General features: G+C 37.3%; 1 protein-coding gene across 1 annotated transcript; it reads right to left on the bottom strand.

Moving 5' to 3' along the window:
* Positions 1-826: 826 nt before the first annotated feature.
* On the bottom strand, positions 827-20,836 carry LOC129766064 (homeobox protein rough). Its single transcript, XM_055766521.1, has 3 exons — positions 20,319-20,836; positions 1,058-1,292; positions 827-994 (listed from the first exon to the last, which is right to left on the bottom strand). The coding sequence occupies exons 1-3, from the start codon at positions 20,791-20,793 to the stop codon at positions 841-843; spliced, it is 864 nt and encodes a 287-aa protein (XP_055622496.1). The 5' UTR covers positions 20,794-20,836; the 3' UTR covers positions 827-840.
* Between the last annotated feature and the right edge of the window lie 3,973 nt (positions 20,837-24,809).

Here is a 24,809-nt window from a genome sequence, read left to right as displayed (position 1 = left end):
AAGTCGGGGGTAATTTTGTTCCCACCAAGCTGTGTTTCCCTAACACGGACTTCAAAAGCAATGTACCTGGGTGGGGGAATCCGCTTTGCAAATACATGCAAGTCGAGGGTATTTTTTGTGTTGAGTACTTTTGTACTCGCTTGTCGTTGTGCAGATCGGAATATGTTTCCCTAAAACGTACTTTTAAACTAAGAAGCCTGGGAAAATCGTCATTTCAGATATTAGAGGCGAATAAACTTTCGCGGTTCGAGAACTACGTAAACATGAGATGTGCAATAATTTCAGAGGGAAATGTAAAATACAATGATCGTTTGACAATTCTTCGGTTCGCATATTTTGGTAGTCCTAGGCATCATATCAAACGTAAAACGACAACAAGTGGATTGCATAATATAATTGCTTAGTTCTACGTCGAAAATATGCGGTCGACGAATTGAAAAAAACGGCCGTAATGGGAATCGAATCATGATATTTGAGTATTATTTACGTTAATTCGACCGTATTTTTGACAGTATGAGATTCGATCTTCAATCTTACTTTTTACTTTTTGGAGATGGTTGTTTGTGAAAGTCAGAAAAGCTATATTTCTAATAGCCAAAGTGTGTTCGGGAAATATAAAAGAATGAAAAAACATACTAAATAAAATAAACAAAAGTGATTAATACACTCAACACATTACTCGTAATCAAGATAATTTGCTTACTTTTCGTTGAATTGATAAAAAACGGATTTCTGTTCTCATAAATTACATATACTGTGTTTTCTGTTTATTGCTAGATTTTATCTAATTATATATACATTCATTCTTACAAGTTTTATAGACAGCTTGGCTGACTGCATTCATTCAGTGATTCTATGGTCCTCCTTATAGGGTGTGTTGAGCTGGTCATAGAAAACATTATGCAACGCCGGCTGAGTTGTAATGTTAGGATTCAGCACTGACGGATACTGGGCACTGAATGGAGAGAACAGACCGTTTACGGCAGCAAACGTCCTGGAATGGAATACAGTGATGTGAACAAAGCGATGATCTATTGAACTACCCAAATTGATCTACCTATACTGATGATCGATCTGTGCTTTCTCTATCCGTTTATCTTTGGCGCGTCGATTTTGGAACCAAATTTTTATTTGAGTCTCTGACAGTTTCAATACCTCCGCCAACTCAAAGCGTCTTCCACGGGAAATGTACTCATTGCGATGAAATTCAACCTCCAGCCGAAGCGTTTGTTCGCTGCTGAATGTGGTCCGCTGACGACGCGGGCGACCCTCTTTTTTGCGCCTCCGAGCCACTGAAAGTAGATGGACAGAAGGTAAAACGTTTATCTTTTCCAATCCTCGTTATCGCGATAATGGTTATTATGATGAAATGTTGTATTCAATCTTCTGTTTCCGTCAAAACACCGTAAAAATAGCTTCATTAGGAACAGACACGAATCTCCTTTCCCCTGGAGAGAGGGGGATAAAATCTGTGTGTCCATTGATAAAACACACTCCCTATATTTTCGTCATAAGATTGTTGTCAATAGAGAAGCATCAGTTGTTTTTTTTTCAAAAGGGAAGGAAAAAGTGTTAGATCATATGTATAACAGAAGAGCATAACTGACCATTGGCATGTTTCCATGGTTTATATGATGGGAACAAACATGTTGGACAAATCATTGTAAATATACAATACCATAAAAACTGTGAATAATTAATGAAAATAAGAATCTCTGAGATATGAACAATATGATTCCTATCGTAGCAACCTTTACCTGAAATTGTATAATAAGCAATATATTTCAATTGATTCGAGTCATGTACCTTTTTCCAGTTGTGATAGAATAGGCAAGTAGTCTCATTTTTAAAGAAATATCAATAATCTCATTTTTATCCAAATACAATAATACGGGATGTAACGTCATGTATTCTCATATTAAAATTTTATATCAGTAATCATATCAAAATCAAAAACGGAGTGGCATGATAATCACTTCTATCGAAAGATAAAATGTCCAAGAGTTATATGATTGTTAATTATTGATCCGAAAACTTACTTAAATAGCTTAAAAACTGCTTTGAAAACAAGCTATTAAAATCACACAAATCTGTATATACACATAAGTTCGCTTGGAAATCCACTTAGTCGTTATTGCGATGTGAGATAAGGATGGTCACGTTCATACGTCTATGCTTTATGCTCTTCTCTCCCAATTCTATTTCTTTTCTGCAGTCGAACTGAACGGAGCCGCATTGTTTGATGAAAGCAGCAGTTCTATTGGGCCTGATCACGAACGTCACTTCACGGTGCATGAATATTTTCGATTCATAGCAACGTAACACGAATTCAAATTTCGCGAATTTCAATTGAACTGAAAAAAAATAACTGTAGAATAAATGGAAATTATTTTGACATAGGACTATGTCTTTGATTTCTATATGGGGGGGTCACTCTACGAAAAATGTAACGATTCATTAAGAGTTTTCAAACGCATTTCACTCAAAATCGTTATTGCGACATATGTTGTGTTATATACCATTAGACAGAAAATTTATCCAGCAATTTTGACGTAGGATTACGTCTTTCGGGAACATATTGGGGTACAAATTAAAAATAGAAAATCGAGCACATCGTGAAAATTGTCCAATTTCAAACGCTTATTGCTAAGTCATTTCATGATGGATTGATGAATTTTTGCGTCAATCGATTTCGGCACTCCATAACAATGTTTTATATTGAAGAAAATAATATATGCCATGAAACTAACTATTGAACAACTGAAAAATCTCAACCCCTATCCTAACGGAAATACCCATCTCTGATTGGTCGAAATTGACGACACATGCGGCGGGTCCCTAACAGAGACATCAAAACCAAGCTGCCTGGGGGAATTCGGCATTGCAAATAGTAGGGGAACTTTTGTTCCTACCGAAATATATTCCCTAACAGATACATCAAAACCAAGCTGTCTGGAGAAAATCGACGTTTCAAATACATGAAAATCGGGGCCATTTTAATATTGCAAGTAAGGTGAGTGATACGAATAATTCTAGCAAAAAGAAAATCAAATTTGGAGGTTTGATGTTGGTGGCTTCATGAAATTTCATAGCAATGACCGATCGTGTATTGTGAAAAATTTAGCACAAATGTAAGTGAAAAATTGTATATGGTAGCAGTTGTGTTAAAAATGGCTTGATGACTGACTTGATATATGAAACGATTTATTTCAATTTTCATAAATAAGCACTCCAAGGTGTGTTCCCGCTCGAGAACGAGATAGCATAACGGAATCCTATGTCAACTATGCGGTCGTGTCTCGGACACAACCCTCCTGTGACTTTTTTTTATCAAAACATGAACAGTGAATATAGTAAAAAATTATAGGATGTTGTGTCCAAGATACGACCGCATTGTTGACGTAGAACTACGCTGTTATTCTATATAAGTCGCTTATTCATACCTTCGGATATTATTCCATAATGCTGTGAAATTTTAGAAACAACTGCTTTGTAGGATAATCTCTGAAATGGTTTTTTCATTGTAGAATTTGTTGACGATAATTAATTGATGATTCATTCTTGATATCGCAAAACAATACACTAGCTGATCGTAAGTCGCAATTTATTTCATGTCAATGCAATGAAAATTTAACTCGAACGCTTTTCTTTTTTTTTGCCTTTTTCGCAATTGACATAGACTCTGCTAGACTGGATTATATACACGTTGCACCAGCACCATTATTCCACATCTCATAACTACATCAATATATCTTTGGCACCGCATGGAAACAATAACAATGACAACACTTGCAAGTATCAAATATCATGCTACATGTTATTTAGTATTGCCTTAAAAGAATCGCACACTTCTTATCATTTTGCGCTATTCTCAAAAGAAACGCTTCTGTTAATATTACTGGCCTCGAAAAAAGTTGTATTTCTTTCTCATGCTCGAGAGAAGCGCAGCTATCACCCTTAGTGGAGGAAGTTTTGCTACTGGCAAGCGAAACCACATACAGAACGACATTTACTTTCTCGGTGACTAAACAAGCGAAATAAACTCTTTTTGTTAATAACAACCTCGAAAACAGTAGCAATGCTTCATAGCGCTAATGCAATCCTAGCTGAAGGCAGTTTTGCAACTGGCAAGCGAACCCAAATAACTTATAACATTCCAGTAAGACATTCAAGATGCTTGATATTCCCCAAATATTTTTTGACGCACAACCTTATGATGACGGAAAACAAACAATGTTAACTGCTTGGAAAAAGACTGAATTATGCCACACAGCTTGTACTCTGCTGTAACACCCATCGAATTCGCTGATGAGTTTGTCAAGAGCGACCGCCTTTACCACCAGCGGGGGGAGCTTGATTTTGGTTGCTGCCTGGGTAACGGCGTTTACATTTTCGACCGACGCGCCGAAATCGCCTACTTCGCTGTTGTTCGATGCGGTGTCACACTCGCGAAGGCTCGGTTCAGTGCGAGCGCTTTTCACTACACCAACATCGCGTGCATCATTAGATGACGCTTGCCTCGAAATTTCATTACCCCTGGCAATGCGTTCGTTTTTTGTAGGGCTAGAGCCTGCCTTCCTCTTCTTCTTGCTCATCATACATGACGCGAAGCGTCCAATTTATGACGCGGAAAGAAAAACACGATATGAATAACGCGAAAAACGAACAGAAAAACCAAACGACGATATCCAAGTTGGATTACCACTGGTGGGGTCCAATCTTAGATCGAAGCGCAGCGATAGCAAAGTGAACTGGATTGCTCAACAGTCCGATGCCGAATGAAAGTTTACCTCGGCGAGATCCACTGTTTATACTCTAGGCAAGTATTCCCCTTCATTCTTCTACTTTTCCTTTGTTCATGGGGATTTGAATCCTACGATTTCCACATTTCCACACAAATGGACAGAACAAATGTATGGAAAAATGGAAACGCCTTAAGTTTTCATGAATTTTAACCATTTACAAACCAGGGGATTCTAATGTATGGCATATTAAACAAATCTTACGGAATTTCCGATTCGTTTAGTATGTAAATCGCCAAAATCCGTTCGCGGCAAAAATAGTTATTAACGTTAACTTTATTTCATAAAAACGTGACCTGTTTTCTGATTTGACACCCTTAATGAAAGACGTAGTTCTACGTCAAAACCCGCATTAATTGGAAAATTTGAGTAAAAATTGCGTTAATTGGAAAATCCGCGTAAAAAAAACCGGTCACCTAAAATCTACGTAAGCATCGTGATAGAGTACGGCACTAATTTCCGTCATAAGCGCTAAGTTCCGTCGCAATCCCCGATTTACGTCATATGCTCTGAAGGAGCATGAAGAAGAAATGTGAGCTGAGAGAGAGATGCGATGTTGCTCAGGTCTTTTTTTACGCGGGTACCGCGTAATTGGAAAATCCGCGTAAAAAACCTGGGTGTGTCCTGTTTCTTGTTAAAGAAGCCAAGGGTTTCCAAAAAGATCGCGTAGTACAACAATGCATTTATATTGCAAAAAAAATTAAATGCAATCCATCAAAAATACAAATTTCTCTATGAGCTTCTCGATAGATGATCATTGAAAAAATAGTAGTATGTTAATCAGCTCAGGCAATTTTTTATAATATTCACCGATGAAATCACAAAAAACTTTTAAATTGTTCTACATTAATACGGAAATCCTTAGCATGATCTTAAATCTAAGTTCCAATCAGATGTTCATTCGAATAAATGTGTAGAACATAATGACATTGGAATAAATGTTTTTTAATCTATACTTTATACTCAAAATACGGTACAGATTGATAAAAAGACGGGACAATCAAAATAAGTCGAAAATACGGTACTGTCCCGTTAAAAACGGTACGTTTGGTCAGTCTACTACTGAGGGTACAATAGATAGCGATTATCTCCTCCCGCATATGTCCGGCGTATTATTCTCCCAATTTGTCGGCGATAACGTTCAAAGTAGTAGAGTGCCGCGCTTTCCCACACAGATTCGGTGATGTCTTTCATGATTTGCGTTGAAGCGATTAAAAGTTTGCCTCGCCTGTCTAAACGCTAACTAACATTCGGAGGCAAGGTTTGCCTTTGACGCTAGAGTTTATTTCTAGTGGGAGGACACCGTTGATCTCATGCGGATGCTACATTGGCATAGAGTGAGTGTGTTTTTGTGTGAGCGAATGAGAAAGGAAAACAGAGAGATAAAGTATAGGAGGAGCTTAACATAGACACATGCAGTTGAGCTCTAGCGGGAAACCGCTTCTTTGTTTGGGAAAGTGGAAAATTCGCTCCGGAGAAGGGAAACTCGAATTTGTACGCTCGATTGTTGTTGATGTTGGTGGGGGAATGCTTCATGCTGAATGCGTTGACAAACATAATAATTGAACGACAATAACAATTCGTGTTAGAGGAAATAATAATAAAGGAATTATGTTCAGTGGTGAATAAAATTCCGCATTGTTCTCAAATTCTACGGAACATTTTCACACCTCGGTTCAGAAACGAGTCGAGGCGATGCTCGGATTTGTCTGAGATGTTTTGCAAAGAGGAATGACGAACGCCCATTGATAAAAGCATGGTGAGATTGCATATCATTGGAAATTGTGGGTGAACAATCAATCATATTGTTGTTATTTTAATTATATCATTATAAAATGTGCTTATACCCCAATAATAAAAAAATTCAATTATTGACCAATATTATACTTTTATCATTATTGTTATTACTAAATATTACAGGTCGGACTCGATTATATAGTCGACCAATTTTTTTCAACAATTGTTTTCATATCCTATACATAATATACAAGAAAACAATTTAATGTAATGTATGAATGTCAAACATTAATAGAAAAATAGTTTTTTTGTGATTCGATTATGTATTAGATTCGAAAATAAAGGTTGAAAGTGAACGTTTATATATAATCGAGTCCGACCTGTACTACGTTAGAGCGATAAGTTGGAGCTTTTTAGAGGGGAAACCTGACCTGGAAATCCGTAAAATTCGAGTTTTCTTACATTTTCGGGTAGCTCATAACTACACCCAAAGTTAATTTTTAGCACATGTTCTGGCATCCCGATTTATTACATTAAATGAGCTGAAAGATAACATAAAATGTTCTACTCCTCAATACATGTATATCATTTGTATAATATATATGCTAGAGCCAATATGAGGGAGCGAAACAGGAGACACATTTAAATGAAAGCATATGAAAGCTTCTCGTATAGTTTGCCAAATACACGGCCCAGACAGAGAAAGATATATTCTCGTTCATGTTCTTCTTTATCGTCTTTATCGTCTTGAAAATGCTAATGCCCTAAATTGCTTCTCACCAGAGATTAGTTCGTGATCTTTCGAAGATTTATTCGTCTCGTTAAAAAGATGATGTATCTGCTGTAAAGTTGCTAAAGGTTTTGATGATTTTATCATAATTACTCAACATAAAAGGGAAGAAATATTTTTGACTAGTGAGGTGCAAACAGCTGTTTAAAAATATAAAGGGGCGTATTCAAGAAAAGACTACGGAATTATTTTATTCAATTCCCCTGTTTACCACTTCGGCTGGAGACACCTTCGGCACCTATAATCTTTTATCACTCTTTTTAAAATAAGCTCTTTCGTTAGTATTACAGGGCGGACTCGATTATATACAGTCTCTGATTTCTTTTCACTGTACAGGCAAACTTTTTTTTTGTGCGGGGGATAGGGACCGCACCAAAAAAATCGTGCAAAACTTCACCAGCAGCTTTAAATATCGTGTTCGGTACACATTTTGAAAAAAAACTTTTTTTGTGCGGTAGATAGGGACCGCATAAAAATAGTTTCCTCCAAGAGAATAACTCAAATTCACACCATTCACCGTTCAATTTGCCATTGTTTCCCTGCTTTGCGATGGGACAGTTTGTCTTTTCGGTTGCGCGTGGCTGTTTTGTGCTTTCAGTTGCATGTCGAAACGTGTTACTGTAAAAAATCATGTCATGCAAAAATTTAGAAAAACTTAGAGCATTTGATGGTAGGAGGGGAGTGATTTCAGAAGTGGACAATTGAGACGCAAATATGCTTTTTTTGCACTGAAATGCATATAAACCATCGAAAAATACTAAGTGGACGATAACATCGTCAAATATGCTTCTTTTCATATATCGCATAAAAAAATCGCACAAGAATAAAAATCGCACAAAAAAAATTGCGCAAAAAAATTCGCACGAAAAAAAACCGCACAAAAACAGGTTTTACTGTATATAATCGAATTCTGTATATAATCGAGTCAAATAAAAGTTTTTTCATTCGTTTTTTTGAATGTATTTTTTTGTTTTTTGAATATAAAAAAAGAATTTGATATTTGATTCATCCCCTTAAAGTCAGAAAACACCTTTCTCACATGAAAAAAAATAAATTTATCCAGATTCTCTCAGGGGTGATAGACGATCAGATTTGATGGAAAAAAAATTTCTACGCATATGTTCGAATATCAACAATGGCAATATTATAGAATTTTTTTTTGTTTCGGACTCTGCTGCCTCAAACTGGCTCTACATTAAAAAGTATCTATGGAAGATGGAAGATGATCAATGAAATTGATGCTCTCTAACCGCTCTACAATTTGTTCTTTGACACCCATCTTCTTTACTTTTTAATTTTGCTGCAATATCAATATAAACAATTCTTGGTGAAAATTCAAGCAAAAATTCAAGAAAAGTTACATATTTTCATGAAATAAGTCGTATTTGAAATATGAAAAAAATATGTTTTTATTTTCAAATTTTATATAATCGAGCCCAAAATTGTATACACTCGAATCACATATAATCGAGTCTTTATGTAGAGTGCCAATGAAAATGGTCATCTCTAATTTATTATCGGTGCAAATCAATATTTCGCAGCCAGTTCCGAATGAAAAATCGAGATAACTATTTTTATTGGTACCCAACACCATACGTTTAGTCTCGTATTCCGAAAAACACTAAGGCCCAGTGTCGATTTTTGACAATTTTTTTTCGAGATGACACTAGATCTCAACGTTTCATGCAACTTTAAGACATTTGGCATCAAAAATAAATTACGAAAACCGCGATTTCCTTTACTGATTTTTCGATTTTACTCTAATGATTTTTCCATTTTCAAAAAACTCAAACTTTGACCGTTTTGCGCCACCTTCCCTTAAGTCCGATTGAACTGGTATTTTGCATAGGGTGTTTTTTCGAGGTGGTGAACATTTTTTATGGGGTAACTTTTAGTAATTTTAGGGTCGATTTTTTCCCATACATTCATTAGCGCCCTACTGTATATAATCGAGTCCGACGTCGCGCGGATGTCGTCTATAGACGACGCTCGTAACGATAGGGTTAATAAAAGAAGTAGTCCTACGTCAAAAAACATGATTTTTTGGCGAATTAAAAATTTCAAGTTGCGAATCAAGAGCATTTGTGAACACATAGAACGCGATGCGATGCGAAGCGATTAATTGGAGCTCATCGCGTGCTATGACATACATACTGATCGCTTTAGATCACGCGTTTTTTGATGTTTCATTCCACTCCACTCTACATGTAAACAACCCAGCACAAGGATGCCAGATATGATAACATGTCTTCATTTTGTAAACAGTTGAACTGTGAGATCGTTTTGACGTAGGACTACGTCTTTCATTTCTGTACCGGGGTGTAAGTTCAAAGATTCGAAAGCGAGAGAGTGACGCTGTACTGCAAGGTTTTGAACGTTAGTACCTCTTTACCGGCTTAATGGAGTAGTATAATAATCACTTCATCCGAAAGATAAAATGTCAACGAGTTATATGATTGTCACTTATTGGTCCAAAAAATAGTTTCAATAGCTTAAAAATTGCTTTAAAAGCAAGCTATTGAAGTCATAAAAATCTAGCTTATTGATGATGATTGGTGATCGCAATGTGTTCCCGAACACCGACGCAAAATCTAGGCACCTGGAGAAACCGTCATTGCGAATACATGCAAGCTGTGATTTTTTTTTGTTCGCTTGCATTTGTTTGGGAAACCATAGCGAGCACATGGAGGCGTGAGTACTTCTACTCGCATCAGTTTCTGTTCTGCTTTCGCATGGAACAGTCACGAAAAATTGTTTGCGTGTGAATGAGTCTGAGCGGAGGAATATTCGCACCCATTTCCGCATTCGACTTGATGTTCCTGTGATGCAATCCATTAGCATCAGTTTCTGTTCTGCTTTCGCATGGAACAGTTGCGAAAAATTGTTTGCGTGTGAATGCGTCCGAGCGAAGGAATATTCGCACCCATTTACGCATTCGACTTGGTGTTCCCGTGATGCAATCCAATAGCATCAGCTTCTGTTCTGCTTTCGCATGGAACAGTCATGAAAAATTGCCATATCACTAAAAAAATGAATTTTATGTAAGGTTATATACACTTTATTTCGTTTTCGCCTTCAGTTTCTATTCTGCGCATGGAATGATCATGAAAAATCTCGTGTTATTCTCACGAAAACTAGAATGAATCACGTATCGTACATCTTCAGTTGCTTTTACAAGGCCACTCGAATTTCATCGATTTGTTTCGGGACACCAACAAGTTCGAAAGAGTTGAATTTAATGTTAATAACAATTCCATACTTATACTCACCCACCCACACACTAAAACGAAAAACTTTCAGCAATCTTTCAAACTATTCATTCATTCATTAATTAAGAATTGATTCAGATGCAATTTCAAATAAATGATTACCGAGCCAACGATAGTCCTACGTCTACCTTACGGTTGTGTCACAGATATAACCCACTTCTTGTTTTTATCTGTGAACATGGTAAATGGAGAGCCGTTCACGTAACGTTTTCATTATATGCATTACGTAAATTAGAATAAAGTTATATAATTCATCGAACAAAACGAATATAATAATTTAACAACTCAATCTTTATTTTCGTTCGATGAGTTCGATTGTGAAGATATTCATGAAAATCGTCTGGCAACCACCACTTGTGTTTACTCGCCGCATCGCATCGCGTTCACTATGTCCTCGGCCTTTGTGTCATTCCATACTATTGTTCTTTCATTTGATGAAAATAGAGTAATAAGCACGTCGTTGCTTATTACTGGGGGTTATTCTGAGAGTCAAGTCGGTATAAGTGACATTTTTTCCTTCGGAGTTATATGACAATTCTCACCCAATTCTAAGAGTCGAGTGACTCGGAAGTACAATGAGAAATGAAAAGAGTTCATTGCACCTGGCATTTTTTTAATTACGCCGATTCTCAGAATACAAACTATGTTATTTCGAGAACTCTGAGCGCAAAAAAAATGGGTGGGTTATATCTATTATATAACCGCAAGGTTGACGTGGGACTACCTTAGCTTAGCAATAATTCGTTTGTATTGATTGAAATCTAGATCAAATGAAGCAGTTTCCAAATTCAATTGAATTCAATATATTTGCTTTGTGAGTAAAAAGATTGTATAATGCCATGTAAGGTCGATTCATGCATTGTTATAGATTATGTTCTTCGTTACAAGTAAATTTAATGACAGACCTTTTACGTTTGGTATGATGCCTAGGACAAAATATATGTACGAAAGAAATATCAAACAAGCGAGGATAAAAGTACTCGCAGTTTGCATTTATTTGTAGAGCCGGTTTCTCCAGAAACCTTGGTTTTGAAGACTGTGTTAAGGAAACACATTTCAATCGGAACAAAAATATCCCCGACGTGTATGAATTCGCAATGCCAATTTCTCTAAGCTCCATGGATGTGAAGTCTGTGTAAGGGAAACACATTTTAGTCGGAACATACCCCCGACTTGCATGAATTTGAAATGCCGATTTCCTCTAGGCACCTTGATTTAGACATTTCTGTTAGGGAACACATTTCGGTGGGAACAAAAGCTCCCCCTACTTTCATGTATTTGTAATGCCGATTTTCCCAAGGCTGCATGGTTTTGATGGCTGTGTTAGGGAAACCGTAAATCGGCTCAATAAAAACGAGGCAGTTAGGGCGTTTAGATAACACCTAATATTTTACAGTTACTCAATTGTTTATATAATGAAAAATAACACTTTGATAGTTGCGATAGATGCGTAGAAATATTCCCTATCAATTGATGCAAACATCTTTCCGATCCAAGGTCATCCCATTCGTATTTTCTACCAATGGAACGAGAGTGCCGAAGTTTGACCCCGCGCACACAGAGGTTGCCTCCAAGGACCAGACTCAGGAGGACCAGTTCAGACTAGCTCACAAACACGAAAAACTTGTGCTGAGATTATTGGTATCAAATTCTATCGATGTCCCTTCTGTCTAAATGCCGAGTCAATCAAGAATAGTTTTTTTCTCTATTAACAATGTATTGTTTGAGAATGATCACGATTATCACAAATTACACGTTTAGATTGAAAGAAAATCAAGTTCCTACAAATTTTAAATCAATTTCGTAATGCGGATACAACTTTTTAGTAATTTTAAGATTGTACTTACACAAAAAAAAAATCTCGTCTCGTTCAAATTTTAATCCCTCAATAATCCATAAAGTACAAAACCGCATTTTGCGGAGAATCCGTTTAACAGAACGTCCCCACTGAACCCCTTCATTGAGCTAGTGTAATTTGAACCTCATAACTCAAACACGAGGGGAACCTCAAAACGGATCTGAGATTTTCCGATATGTGAAACGGAAAGAACAATCATTGCTTGCAATGTCCGGAGTAATTTCGTTACTGCACCGGAGACATTGAAGTAGGGCTTCGGACACATGTGCATAAGATATAGTTTTCTCTTTTCGTAAGGAGCAGTTGACACTTTGATATTCGGAGGTCAAGAGTATTTGCGAAACTAATAAGCTCTCATTGGTGTAACACGCTAATAAGCCATAAAAATTACTGAACTGACTTAACATTTTCCTTTGGGGGAGATACATGAGGCACGTAAAGGTGAACTGGGAAAGCCATACAGAAGTCATACGAACGCATGCTCGTTTGGGTTATTGAAGTGACACTCGATATTGTCGCAAATATCCATTCCACACAGATTGAAATTTGTTTTGAATTATGCTACAAGCTCGGTCTGTATTCGAAGGGGGAGTCATGCGTCTGGAATAGATTTCGAAACGGTTGAAATACTTTTAGAGGAACCAATTTTTCTTCCCGGCTGTTTCCTCAAATTTTGCTAAGAAACATTAATTCGAATTATTCTAGTTACAGTGAAGAAAGAACACAGCAACACAGCATTTTCCGTTACTATTGATAACGGAACTTTTTATATACTTTTCTACTAGTAGTTCAGATGGACGTAAATGATGTCCAATTTTCAGGAAAATTGTTGAAATTCTTCCTTTTTTTCAATGACACTATGTTTTGTTATGAAACCACAATCGTAGAAGTAGTTAGCAATTATTATGCAATTTAATTTTTAACTTTTTTAATATGACATGTTCAATAATCATCTGAAAGATCTTTTTGTCCATGGCTCTCAACGAATCATTTATTAAATTGCATGAAAAATAATATTTTTCTGAATAGTATTTTCGTTTCCATCTTCATATTTTCATATGAACATTTTTTCAACACATGAGAGCAATATTTATAGACGCTAAACATATTAATTCACTTCTAGCCGATACTTGATGAGTTGAATAAGTAATCAAATACTTGTAATTACAATTCAAACAAGTAAGAAAAAACTATTTTACAAAAAACACCACGAGTGACCAGAACTGAATCCCATCATGCGACATATCGAACGTCTTGGTTTGTCAAACTAGTTCGTTGGTGATAGTTTCAAAGGTTTTTGGCCACATTAGGATAACCCTGCCATTTATCATTTGAATGACCGGGTGTGAAGAAATAATTGATGTTCTTTACATGTTTGTGCATATGACTCTAGAAAATCCTGAAAAACATAGATTGATCAATTTCATCCCGAAGCTACATTTTGAAATTTTCCGCTACAACTTTTTCCAAATTACCGCTCAAGGATTTTTTGAACAACATTTTCCATAACGTGTTGTGACTTCAGCACCAGTATTGATTTTAAAAATAATCTAACCAAAAACAGGAAGTGGGTTTTATCTATGGTATAACCGCAAGGGTGACGTAGGACTATCGTTGATTTAGGGATCATTTGTTTGAAGTTGAATCTAAATCCATCCTGAATGAATGAATAAATAAATATTTGGGTGGCTTCAAAAACGAGAGCATTACGTTGGAGGCTCAAGGTTATATGCATCCAATATTGGATACAAAAAACCTTGTTCTGAAGAATAATCTTCAGAAGCTTTCCTGTTAACTGCACTTGATTGACAAACCACAAAACCAAATGTATGTGGTCGCAGTATTATACGGATAGAAAAAATTAAAATAAACTCGCTTGAATGTAATTTTCAATTCCATGGGGAACTGGCAGATTATTTTTCAGCAACGATCATTTCTTTCCAGGTTTCTTCTCGATAACCAGCAAACGAAAAGAGTTGCGCGCGTGTATGTGTGTGTTTGTGTGGCGGCTGCTTCAATGTCTTCCCGAGGAACCGTATTTCAATGCTGATTTCGATGCTCTCTTGGTCACCTTCTCTTCTCCTTCTGATCGATCGGCTTTTCTGCGCTCCCTCACAGTTAAAACAAACTGATTGCATTTCAGGTCAGGTCAGGCCAGGTAATGAATCCCTCGATCCCTCGCCGTTCAGCTCGTTCAGTAACGATGTTGTCTTGTCGATGTCCTCAGGCGTCGTGCACAAATTACGTAACGCTAAAAATCCGGATCTTGAACCCCCTTTCCTCCCCCCTTACGTAACGGAATTTCCTATCTCTAATAAACAGAAAGTAACGCAACATCTACCCCCTCCCCCCTTATCGCGTTACGTAATTTATGCACGACGCCTCACGAAAAATGAATGGGTTTCACCACCAGAATATCATTTAAGTATGCTTTTCGTGCGTGAATGAATCGAGAGAAGGTGTGGTTTACGATGGCAATTTGGAAGGCAAACTAGAGGAGAATGAACTCTCTGAGTATGAAAATTTCGGCGACTGAGCAATAATCGATTGAAAATTATATAATTTTCGCGATACGAAACATTTTCCGTTGCGCGCGCATACAATATTGAATACGAAAATATCCTACTGATGGGAAAGAATAATCTTCCGAAGCTTTCCAGCTAATTACACTTGATTGAAAAATTACGAAATCAAATGTATTTGGTCGCTGTGTTATATGGTTAGAAAACATTAAAATAAACTCTTTCGCATGAATGTATTTTTCAATTCCTAGGGAACTGGCAGATTGTTTTTCAGCAACGATTAGATCTTTCCGGAATTTTCTCGATGCTGTATGGCATCCAAACGAAAATTTTCGTTTCAGTTTGGCCTGCAAAAAACTTTTCTGAACTCTAATCCATCAAATTTGGAGCCCTGAAAAGGGCCGTTGATTATATGCTAAGCTAATATAGCACCCTCTCCTTGGATTCGACGGGCCAGCTGAATGTCCTTGGGCATGATGTGACGCGTTTTGCGTGGATAGCACACAAATTTGTATCTTCGAATAAGCCTCCTGCAGCGTCATAACCGCGGAACTTTGGGAGCGCAAGTCGGTTTTGAAGTCCTGAGCAAAGTTCCCGGTCGATAGCGATGTGGCTTCCTCACCTATCCTGCGGCTGGTACGCTTATCCGAGCTGCTTTCGTGTGCCTTAACACCGAAAGACTAACGAGCTGTCTGCTTGGCCCCAAACAAACGAGTCGTCACGGTGCAAGAGTAGAGTAAGAAATGAACGAAAGCAAGGGAAGTGTCATTTTATAAAACATAAAAGTATCGAATGTATACCCCACCCTCTTTATTATATAAGCTTACTGTATACTTACGAATATAATAAGGGTGGGGTTTAGATTCTATACTTTTATGGTTTATAAAATGACGCTTCCTTTGCTTTCGTTCATTTCTTACTCTACACTCGCACCGTGAGGACTCGAGCTCGTTAGTCTTTCGCAGACAGCTCGTTAGTCTTTCGGTGGTAAGGCACATAAAAGCAGCTCGGATAAGCGCACCAGCAGCAGGATAGGTGAAGAAGCCACATCGCTATCGACCGGGAACTTTGCGTGAAATTCGTCGCTATCAGAAGTCGACCGAATTGGTGATCCGCAGCTACCTTTGCAGCATTTGGATCGTGGAATTGCTCAGGACTTCAAAACCGACTTGCGCTTCCAAAGTTCCGCAGTTATGACGCTGCAGGAGGCTTATTCGAAGATACCAATTTGTGTGTTATCCATGCAAAACGCGTCACATCATGCCCAAGGACCAGCTGGCCCATCGTATCCGAGGAGAGCATGCTATATTAGCTTAGCATATAATCAACGGCCCTTTTCAGGGCTCCCAATTTGATGGATTAGAGTTCAGAAAAGTTTTTTACAGGCCGAACTGAAAGGAGCATTTAGCGAAAATCGTGGTGTCGATGATAATTCGATACCGATAGGTGCCATGGATATGGATTTCATAATGAAGAATATGAAATATATGACATGATGTAGTGAATATATCCGAAGAAATCACTTTGGTGTAACTGCATTATAAAATTATTTGTGTACGAATGCCGCAATCGATAGTCGACTCTAATTTGCGCTGGGTAATTTCCTCGGAGGACTCAATTCCTCCTTTGAGCATTAAGAAACTCTTTCTGGTAAAACGAAGTGGTATGAATCACATTATTTGAATGATAGAATGAAGAAGTTTTCTGCCAATTTCCTTCAACCTCCAAACATATCTTTCTCCCGTTTGTCGTTTTCGCGTTCGCTAATCCTTTCTCACAACACCCATTTCTCGTTTGAGAAATTGTTGAGTAAACATTGTTTGCGAGTGCGCGTAGAGCGGGAATTCCTAAAGATTCATTGCACCTCTAATAAATTGCAGAAAAACGTGGTCTTAGGTTGATCGCACTTGATTGAAAAAATCCAAAACGAAATGTATTTGGTCGCAGCATTATATGAGTAGAAAGCAAATAATCGCTCGAAAATGACTTGATTTTCGCGATGATGTTTCACGTTTTTCATGTTATGCATCCAATATTGGATACTGATGGGAAAAAAATATTCAGAAGCTTTCCTATTAATTGCGATTGATTGAAAAATCACAAAACCAAATGTATTTGGTTGCAGTGTTATATGGATCGAAAACATTAAAATAAACTCTTTCGCATGAATGTATTTTTCAATTCCCAGGGGAACTGGCAGATTATTTTTCAGCAACGATGATAGCAACGAGAATTCCGCGCGTGTATATGTGTGTGTGGCGGCCGATGTTTCAAGCGGAACCGTGGCATCACTCTCCTCCTGATGGATTCCCTTCTGGCCTTAGGTGCACATACAGGCTCTTGGTGACACCGTTCATTAGCGCTTTCATGATAAACGAAAATAGCTTCACAACACAGCGACAACATGCTCCAATCGGTGTTCAATCATAACTGAGGGGGTTTACGAGCGGCGCTCGCTTATATACCGATTGGTGATTTCAATAGCCTGTTTTGAAAGCAATTTTCAGACTATTGAAACAAGTTTTTGGATGAAAAAGTAACAAGTATATGACGCGTAGACCTTTTATCTTTCGAATGAAGTGTTTATCATACCATTTCGTTCAGTTGTTTAAGAACTATTAACGCTCAAAATCTCGGTCTCCGGCGTAACGCTTTCATTTTCGAAACTTTGGTTTTACACCCCGGTATAGAAATGAAAGACGTAGTCCTACGTCAAAAAATCGAAATTATTCACATTTTCCTGAGAACCGTGATCAATTTTCCCTCGGTTTACGGTTTGTGTCGATGTCGGTCCTCAGCTTTAGCTTTGATAGTGTTTTTGGGTGGCAAATCTATTGGATCATGTGCACAAGTCGAATTTCATTCAATTGGAAAAGTAATTGTCGATTTTTTCATTGCAAATACAATTCAAAATACAATTTAAAAAAATTATTGGACATCTAACTAATTAGACAAACCTGTAATGCGACACGAATAATTGGACGTTTGATCCTCTAATCTAATTGGATTTTTTTTAAACATCCACTGTGCAAGATTCTACAACCCAATTATTTTTTACGATTTCTTCCAACCATTTTACGACATTATATATTTTGCCCACTTTTCTAATGGTTATTTGTCAGATTTTCCTGTTTTAACTTGTGACTACAGTGACTCAAACTCGAATTCGTACCCCACCATGCAGATTTTTTTTTTTCACTACTTCTGAAAGTCCAAAACAAGCTTTCGAAACATTCTATTTAGATCATGATATATATATATAAATTTTTTTAAAGCTGAAATCTTCAGCTTTTGGAATATTTTACGAATAGTGGACAAAAATATCGGGAAAAAATAAAAAATCGATTTCTTTCTGTTCTTCTAGAAATTTAGTATACTAACACAATGTATTGCCAACAAAGTTGATAACGAATCCTTTTAACCTTCTCAACCAACTTCCATTTGATCCCTGTATCGTTTCTCTAGGACCTTTCAACACAGATATATTTTTATTTGAATGAGAAATTTCCCCTTCGTGCTTGATGATGTGTATGAGTGAGGAGTGCATGTTTGTGTGGGAATGCGTATGTATACCTGTGGGTATCATCACTCCTTGCAATCCTCGTGTAAAAACGAAAGTTATGAATTGATCTTTCTGAGAATACTCATTGCATTTTGAACTTCTGGTACAATATGCGTTGAAATGCTTTTTAAAATAATTTTTATTCAGCGCAATTTTTATAATATTTTTTTAATGAAAGATTATATCATTTATCTTAATTCCTTGACTAAAATTTTGTAGGTCTTTAAGTTTTGAAGTTTTTCGAAAAAAAGCGAAAAAAATTACTTAATATTTCATGAACATTCCAACTCAAAAACTTTAAGAATTACATAATTTTCGTCAGACAATGAAATATAGGAAACTAGTTGACCCGGCAAACTTCGTCTCGCCCAAAATGTATTTTTCGTTATCACATTCACGTTTTTTTACTAAGCGAACGTTCATGGGTCCAACTGCTGAACTGTTCATTGATTGGGTTTCTAATCTACCCTTTAAAATTACTTTTTAACTATAAAATTCCTAGTACTTCTACCAAAACTGGTCATTATAATATCAGATTATTTTCAGACACAACTCTCGTTGAAGATTTTTCAACCACTTGTAAATAACATGCTTATCCGTTACATGGAATAAATGTTTGATAAATATGATAGAAGTCGGATAGAATAAAGACAGCCCTAAATCTGACAATTCCTTTCTTGAGTTTTGCTCTTATCAACACATTCGGTGATCCATTTTCATTTATATAGATAGAAGAAGATATAGGAGTGCGTTTCATCACATTAAAAAAATTTTCAATTGTCATATTTGGTTGAAATATGTGTACTATTTTTACGGGACCCCCTCTCCATTTCAGAGAAGGGAGGGATGTCATACCATTATAGAAACATTTCTGATATTCAAAAACCTTCACATGCCAAATTTGGCTCCATTTGATTGATTAGTTTTCGAGTTATGCAGAAATTTGTGTTTCATTAGTATGGTAGCCTCCCCTTAAAGAGGAGGGAGGAGTGTCGAACCATCATATAAATATTTATCGATCCCTAAAACCTATATATGCTAAGTTTAATTCCATTTGTTTGATTAGTTCTCAAGTTTTTCAGCACCCTCCCCTCCTCTTTAGAGAGGAGAAAGGAGTGTCGAACCACCATAAAAACATTTATTACTCCCTAAAACCTCGATATGCCAAATTTGGTTCCATTTGCTCGATAAGTTCTCGAGTTATGCAAAAATTTATGTTTCATTTCTATGGCAGCTACTGAATTTTTTATCATCAAAGACGAAGGGGTAATTTTCCATTCAAACAAAATATCTTTACATGGGAAGGTCCTACATGAACGGTATAGGAACCAAATGAAAGCCGTTGATAAGGTTAATAGGATTTTTTATTAAGTTGGTTAACAAAAAACTGTCCACAGAAAAAATCGATTTCGTATTTCTTCCCGATATTTTTGCCCACTACATCTACAAACATCACTAATTTGAAGACTCAACAACTTTAAGCCTTGGCGGAGCAGTGTGTTGGGCTTATAAAAATATTTTGAGATGACTCTTCTGAGAATAACATGTCATTTCCGTTTTTCACACCTGTTGAACGAAACGAAGCGATGAAATTGAATAAAACGTTGATGATATGAGTTGACAATAATTGAATTTTAATAACATTTTTGACATGTCGGTAATCACACGGCATCTGGGCGGATAGTAAGTCACTATCCGGTTTTCGAGCGGATAGCAAATATTGGCCGGATACCGGATATCAGTGTATTTCTAATAAATACATTAGAATTGCAACTCACAAAATGCTGATAATCCCGCCGGTATATGAGATCCATCAGGACCAACCCCGAAAAACGGTCTGAACGTTCCAAAAGCGCTTGGAGTCATCGGTGCTACAGTTGCTAATCCTTGTTCTCCGAAGATCGCCGGATGACCAACAAGTGGTGATGTTGTAAATTCATATGTTAGCTGATCGTATACACTTGTTCGAACTATTTCACTACAAAGCGACCTATGCTCACTCGTTTCTTCGATATCTAGAGTGGGCGATGATCGACTGGTACTGGTTGAACTCACAGACGGAGAACGGTTATTTTCTGCACTTTCATCCACAACACTGTTACGATCTGTTTCCAGGTGACCATACAACCGCTCGAAAAATTTTCTCGGCGATGAAGGCTTGTTGCAGACATTAGATTCACAATTGCTAGCACTACTGTCGCGCACTTCATTGAAATTATATACTGCATTGCTATTATTATCTGTTACCATCATATTAACTAATTTTACAAATACACAAAATTATTGTCAGAATGGCTATAACTTATTCCCCCGAAGGTCGAAGCTTAACTGATCAGTCTATCTTGAAGCTCATATTAATTAACGTCTAATCATCACCCTGCGATTTGGCGAGGGAAGCATAACAGAAGAGAAAACGTGTACGAGTCCTGTGTTGCAAACTTTTCCTCCCAGGGTTTGCAGCATGCCGTATGGAGAGCACATAGCCTCTCGCAACTCTCGTCTCTCAGTGAAGGGAAAATGTAAACAAACACGTTGATTGGACGAGCTAAAACACACCCCCATGTCGATATTGCATACGAGCAGGCGTTTGAATATATGTCGATTTGTGTGAAGCATTTTCAAACTCTTTTTACGGTAGCTTCACGAATTAACGCGCCAATGTGCTCGTGAAACCAATTGGAATTTTGCAGTCATCGTTATCATTTCTGGTCTAGATTTCTGCAACAAATTAGTATCAAATAACAATGACTATTTTCATGTAATTAATTCTGCACGTGGATGTAAATTTTGCGGTCTCGATATTGAGCACTTTGAGTGGTCTAATTTCAAAATTCAATAAATAATAAAAAAACAATAATCATCATTTCATAGGTTTCGGAGATGTGGGATCAACATGTTCTGTAGTAAGAGAAATACACGATACACGATTTAAGTGCGATTCACATACAACATCCACGTCACGTTCACGTTCCGTCACGTCAGGTTGCGTCCCATGCAATTCTTATGAAAACATTCACATACACCGGCAACGGAAGCTTCGACTTGCCGTTGCTGGCTTATGTGAATGCTTCCATAAAAATTGCATGGAAGAATAATTGTCGTCCAGCAACAGTTGACACTAAACCTACTGATACTTCATGTACACCTATTTCTACCACAGGGAATCAAGTGGCCCGTCTTCGAAATGTTTAGAAAGATTGAAATGGGTCATTTGATTCGCCGTGGTAGTTTTGTGTTAATGAACATTTGAAATGATTACCCTATTATCCTTTTCAGGCCCGCCAAATTATTATCAAACAGTTTAATTATGATTTTTTTCAACATATCCACAATCAATGCTATAAATAGCCTAACGTAATCCGAGTTAAACTATGCGGTCGTGTCTCGGACACAACCCTCCTATAACTTTTTTATTTTTTTTAAAATTATTTTTTTCAACGTATATTGTACCTGAAGAAGCTTCTCTTTTCAACAGATTATGTTGTGCAGATAATTTTGAGCAAAAGCCTCCGTTTAGTCCGGCGGCAGAATAGAAATGGGGTTGGGAGAAAAAAGAACTTTCTTTCTTGGTGAATAAATAAACGAAATAAACTCTATCTGTTAATCTCAACAATCTTGAAAAGAGTAGCACTGCTTCATTATGATCAAGATTAGCGCAAATGCAATCCTAATTGAAAGCAGTTTTGCGACTGGTACGCGAGCCCAAATAAATAATTAATAACTTATTAAATAACTTGGTATTCCCCAAATAATTTTTGGTGCACAACCTTTACTTCTGCTTCACCAGAGCGTCAATTCAATGCATTGATGACAGAAAACAAACAATGTCAGATGCTTGGAAAAAAGCTGAATATTTGCCTCAGCGGAGATTCATCACTAATACCCTAGTGTAAATATTTCCCTCCCGCTATCTTCCTTCCTTGTTTATATTTATCATTACGACTGCATAATTTGCAACACAAAACAATCGGCAATCATAGCATAAAAAAATAGGCGATTGTTGCATCGTTACAGGGCCAATGCACACGGGAGCAGATACAAATGAGGCTTCAGCGTTGCGAAGATGCACTATTTTTACGTACGGGTTATGAAGCACGCACGTACGCATACAAGTGCTCCCTTGGCCGAGTGGTTAGCGTCAAAACTAACATGCCGGGTGTTCGGGTTCGATTCCCGTTCTGGTCGGGGGAATTTTTCGTCAAAGAAATTTCCTCCGACTTGCACTGTGATCACGCGTATTCTAGAACTTGCCACTCAGAATGCATTCAAGGCGTGTTATTTGGCATAGAAATCTCAACTAAGTACTAATAAAAATGACGCAAGTAATACTACGTTGAGACGGCGAAGTTCCTCTAGGAACGTTAGTGCCATTGAAGAAGAAGAAGACGTACGCATACAAATATCCATATATCGATGGGTTGAAGCAACTAAATATACACATACTTATCTCCGTTCTGCGTTCTGCTCAACAGAAGCCCTTTCTGTTAACATTGCTAGTCTACATTAGCTTAGCTATCATCCTTTGTGGAGAGAGTTTTCCTACCGTCATGCGAAACCAAATCACTGACAAAATTCCAGAACATTTAATTTCTTGGTAAGCTGACGATAGCTTTATGATTACCCACGCAATTGTGTAGCAATGGTTGCAATGCCAGAGACATCAGCGAGTGAGTAATTTGGTCGCGTCCACAGCTCAATCCGGAACGAAGACATGTGACGACGCAAAACAAGGAAAAACAATCGATTGTCATTGCTTTGAATACAGAACGATACTGAAAGTTTGCCTTTGTCCTTCTTCAGTTTATTCGTCTCTAACCTTCAAAAAGGCCATTGGAAAACTTTACTTTATCCATCATATTACTCCTCCACCACCATTGCCTTGAGAAAGGCGTTCGATCCCTCGCCGTCCAGCTCGCCTCAGCAAGATCCACTGTTTATACTCTAGGCAAATATTCCCCTTCGTTCTTCTTCTTTTCCTTTGTTCACTTTACATCTCACGATTTCCCCTTCGTTGCTCGTCGATAAGTTGCTCGTTATTGACAGCTCTGTTCGGGAAAGCACACAAATGGACAGAACAAATGTATGAAGAAATGGGAATGTTTCCAATATTCATCAATTTAAACCATATATAGACTATGGGATTGTAATGTATAGCATATCAAAAAAATCTTGGGGAATTTCCGATTCGTTTGGTATATTAATCGCCAAAATCCGTTCGCGGCAAAAATAGTTAATCACATTAACTTTATTTCATAAAAAGTTGATGGATCTGAGCCTAGGGGCACGGACGGAATCTTGATATAGGACTGTGATTTTGTGTAGAAATTGCATTTAAATTGAGTTTTTCATTGTTCAGAATCTGTATTTTTTTTTCTTTTGATACATCAAATAAGTGCCCTGGAAAAACCGTTTCCTGTACGTACTTGTATCCTTTAAACGGGTTAGATGACATAACGTGGTAGAATTCGGTACCGCATTCTGTTCAAAAATGTACACAAAAATACCCTTAATACCATTACAACCCTTTTTCTTCTGTTTATTCAATCATGCAGAAGAAGACAAAGTGTCATCATGTATCATTTTGACGTAGGACTACGTCTAACCGGAATATATGGAGGGTAAAATGAAAACCTAAACACAGAACATGCAGGAAAAAATGAAAGATTTCGAATGCTTATAGCATTCGTACATTTCGTACTGGATAGGAGAGATGTTTGCATCACTTGATAGGGAATATTTCTACGCATCTATCGCAACTAACAAAATGTTGTTTTTCATTAGATAAACAATTGAATAACTGTAAAATATTAGGCGTTATCTAAACGCCCTAACTGCATCGTTTTGATTGGCCCGATTTACGGTTTCCCTAACACAGCCATCAAAACCAAGCAGCCTTGGGGAAATCGGCATTGCAAATACATGAAAGTAGGGGGACTTTTGTTCTCATCGAAAACTGTTCCCTAACACAGACTTTAAAACCAAGCAGCGAAATCGGCATTGCAAACACACGAAAGAGCCTAGAGGCGAATGAACTGAAAAGTTTAAACCCTCTTAAAGCCAAAAAGAAGAAGAAGAACACACGAAAGTAGGGGGAGCTTTTGTTCCCACCGAAATGTGTTCCCTAATAGAGATTTCTAAACCAAGGTGCCTGGAGAAATCGGTATTTCAAATTCATGCAAGTCGGGGGTATTTTTGTTCCGACTGGAATGTGATTCCCTAACACAGACTTCAAATCCATGGAGCGTGGGGAAATCGGCATTGCGAATTCA

This window comes from Toxorhynchites rutilus, chromosome 1 (genome assembly GCF_029784135.1).
Source record: "Toxorhynchites rutilus septentrionalis strain SRP chromosome 1, ASM2978413v1, whole genome shotgun sequence".
In the NCBI taxonomy this organism is placed as follows: domain Eukaryota; kingdom Metazoa; phylum Arthropoda; class Insecta; order Diptera; family Culicidae; genus Toxorhynchites; species Toxorhynchites rutilus.
Note: the sequence above shows the minus strand (reverse complement) of the source record. Positions and strands in the feature narration are given on the sequence as shown.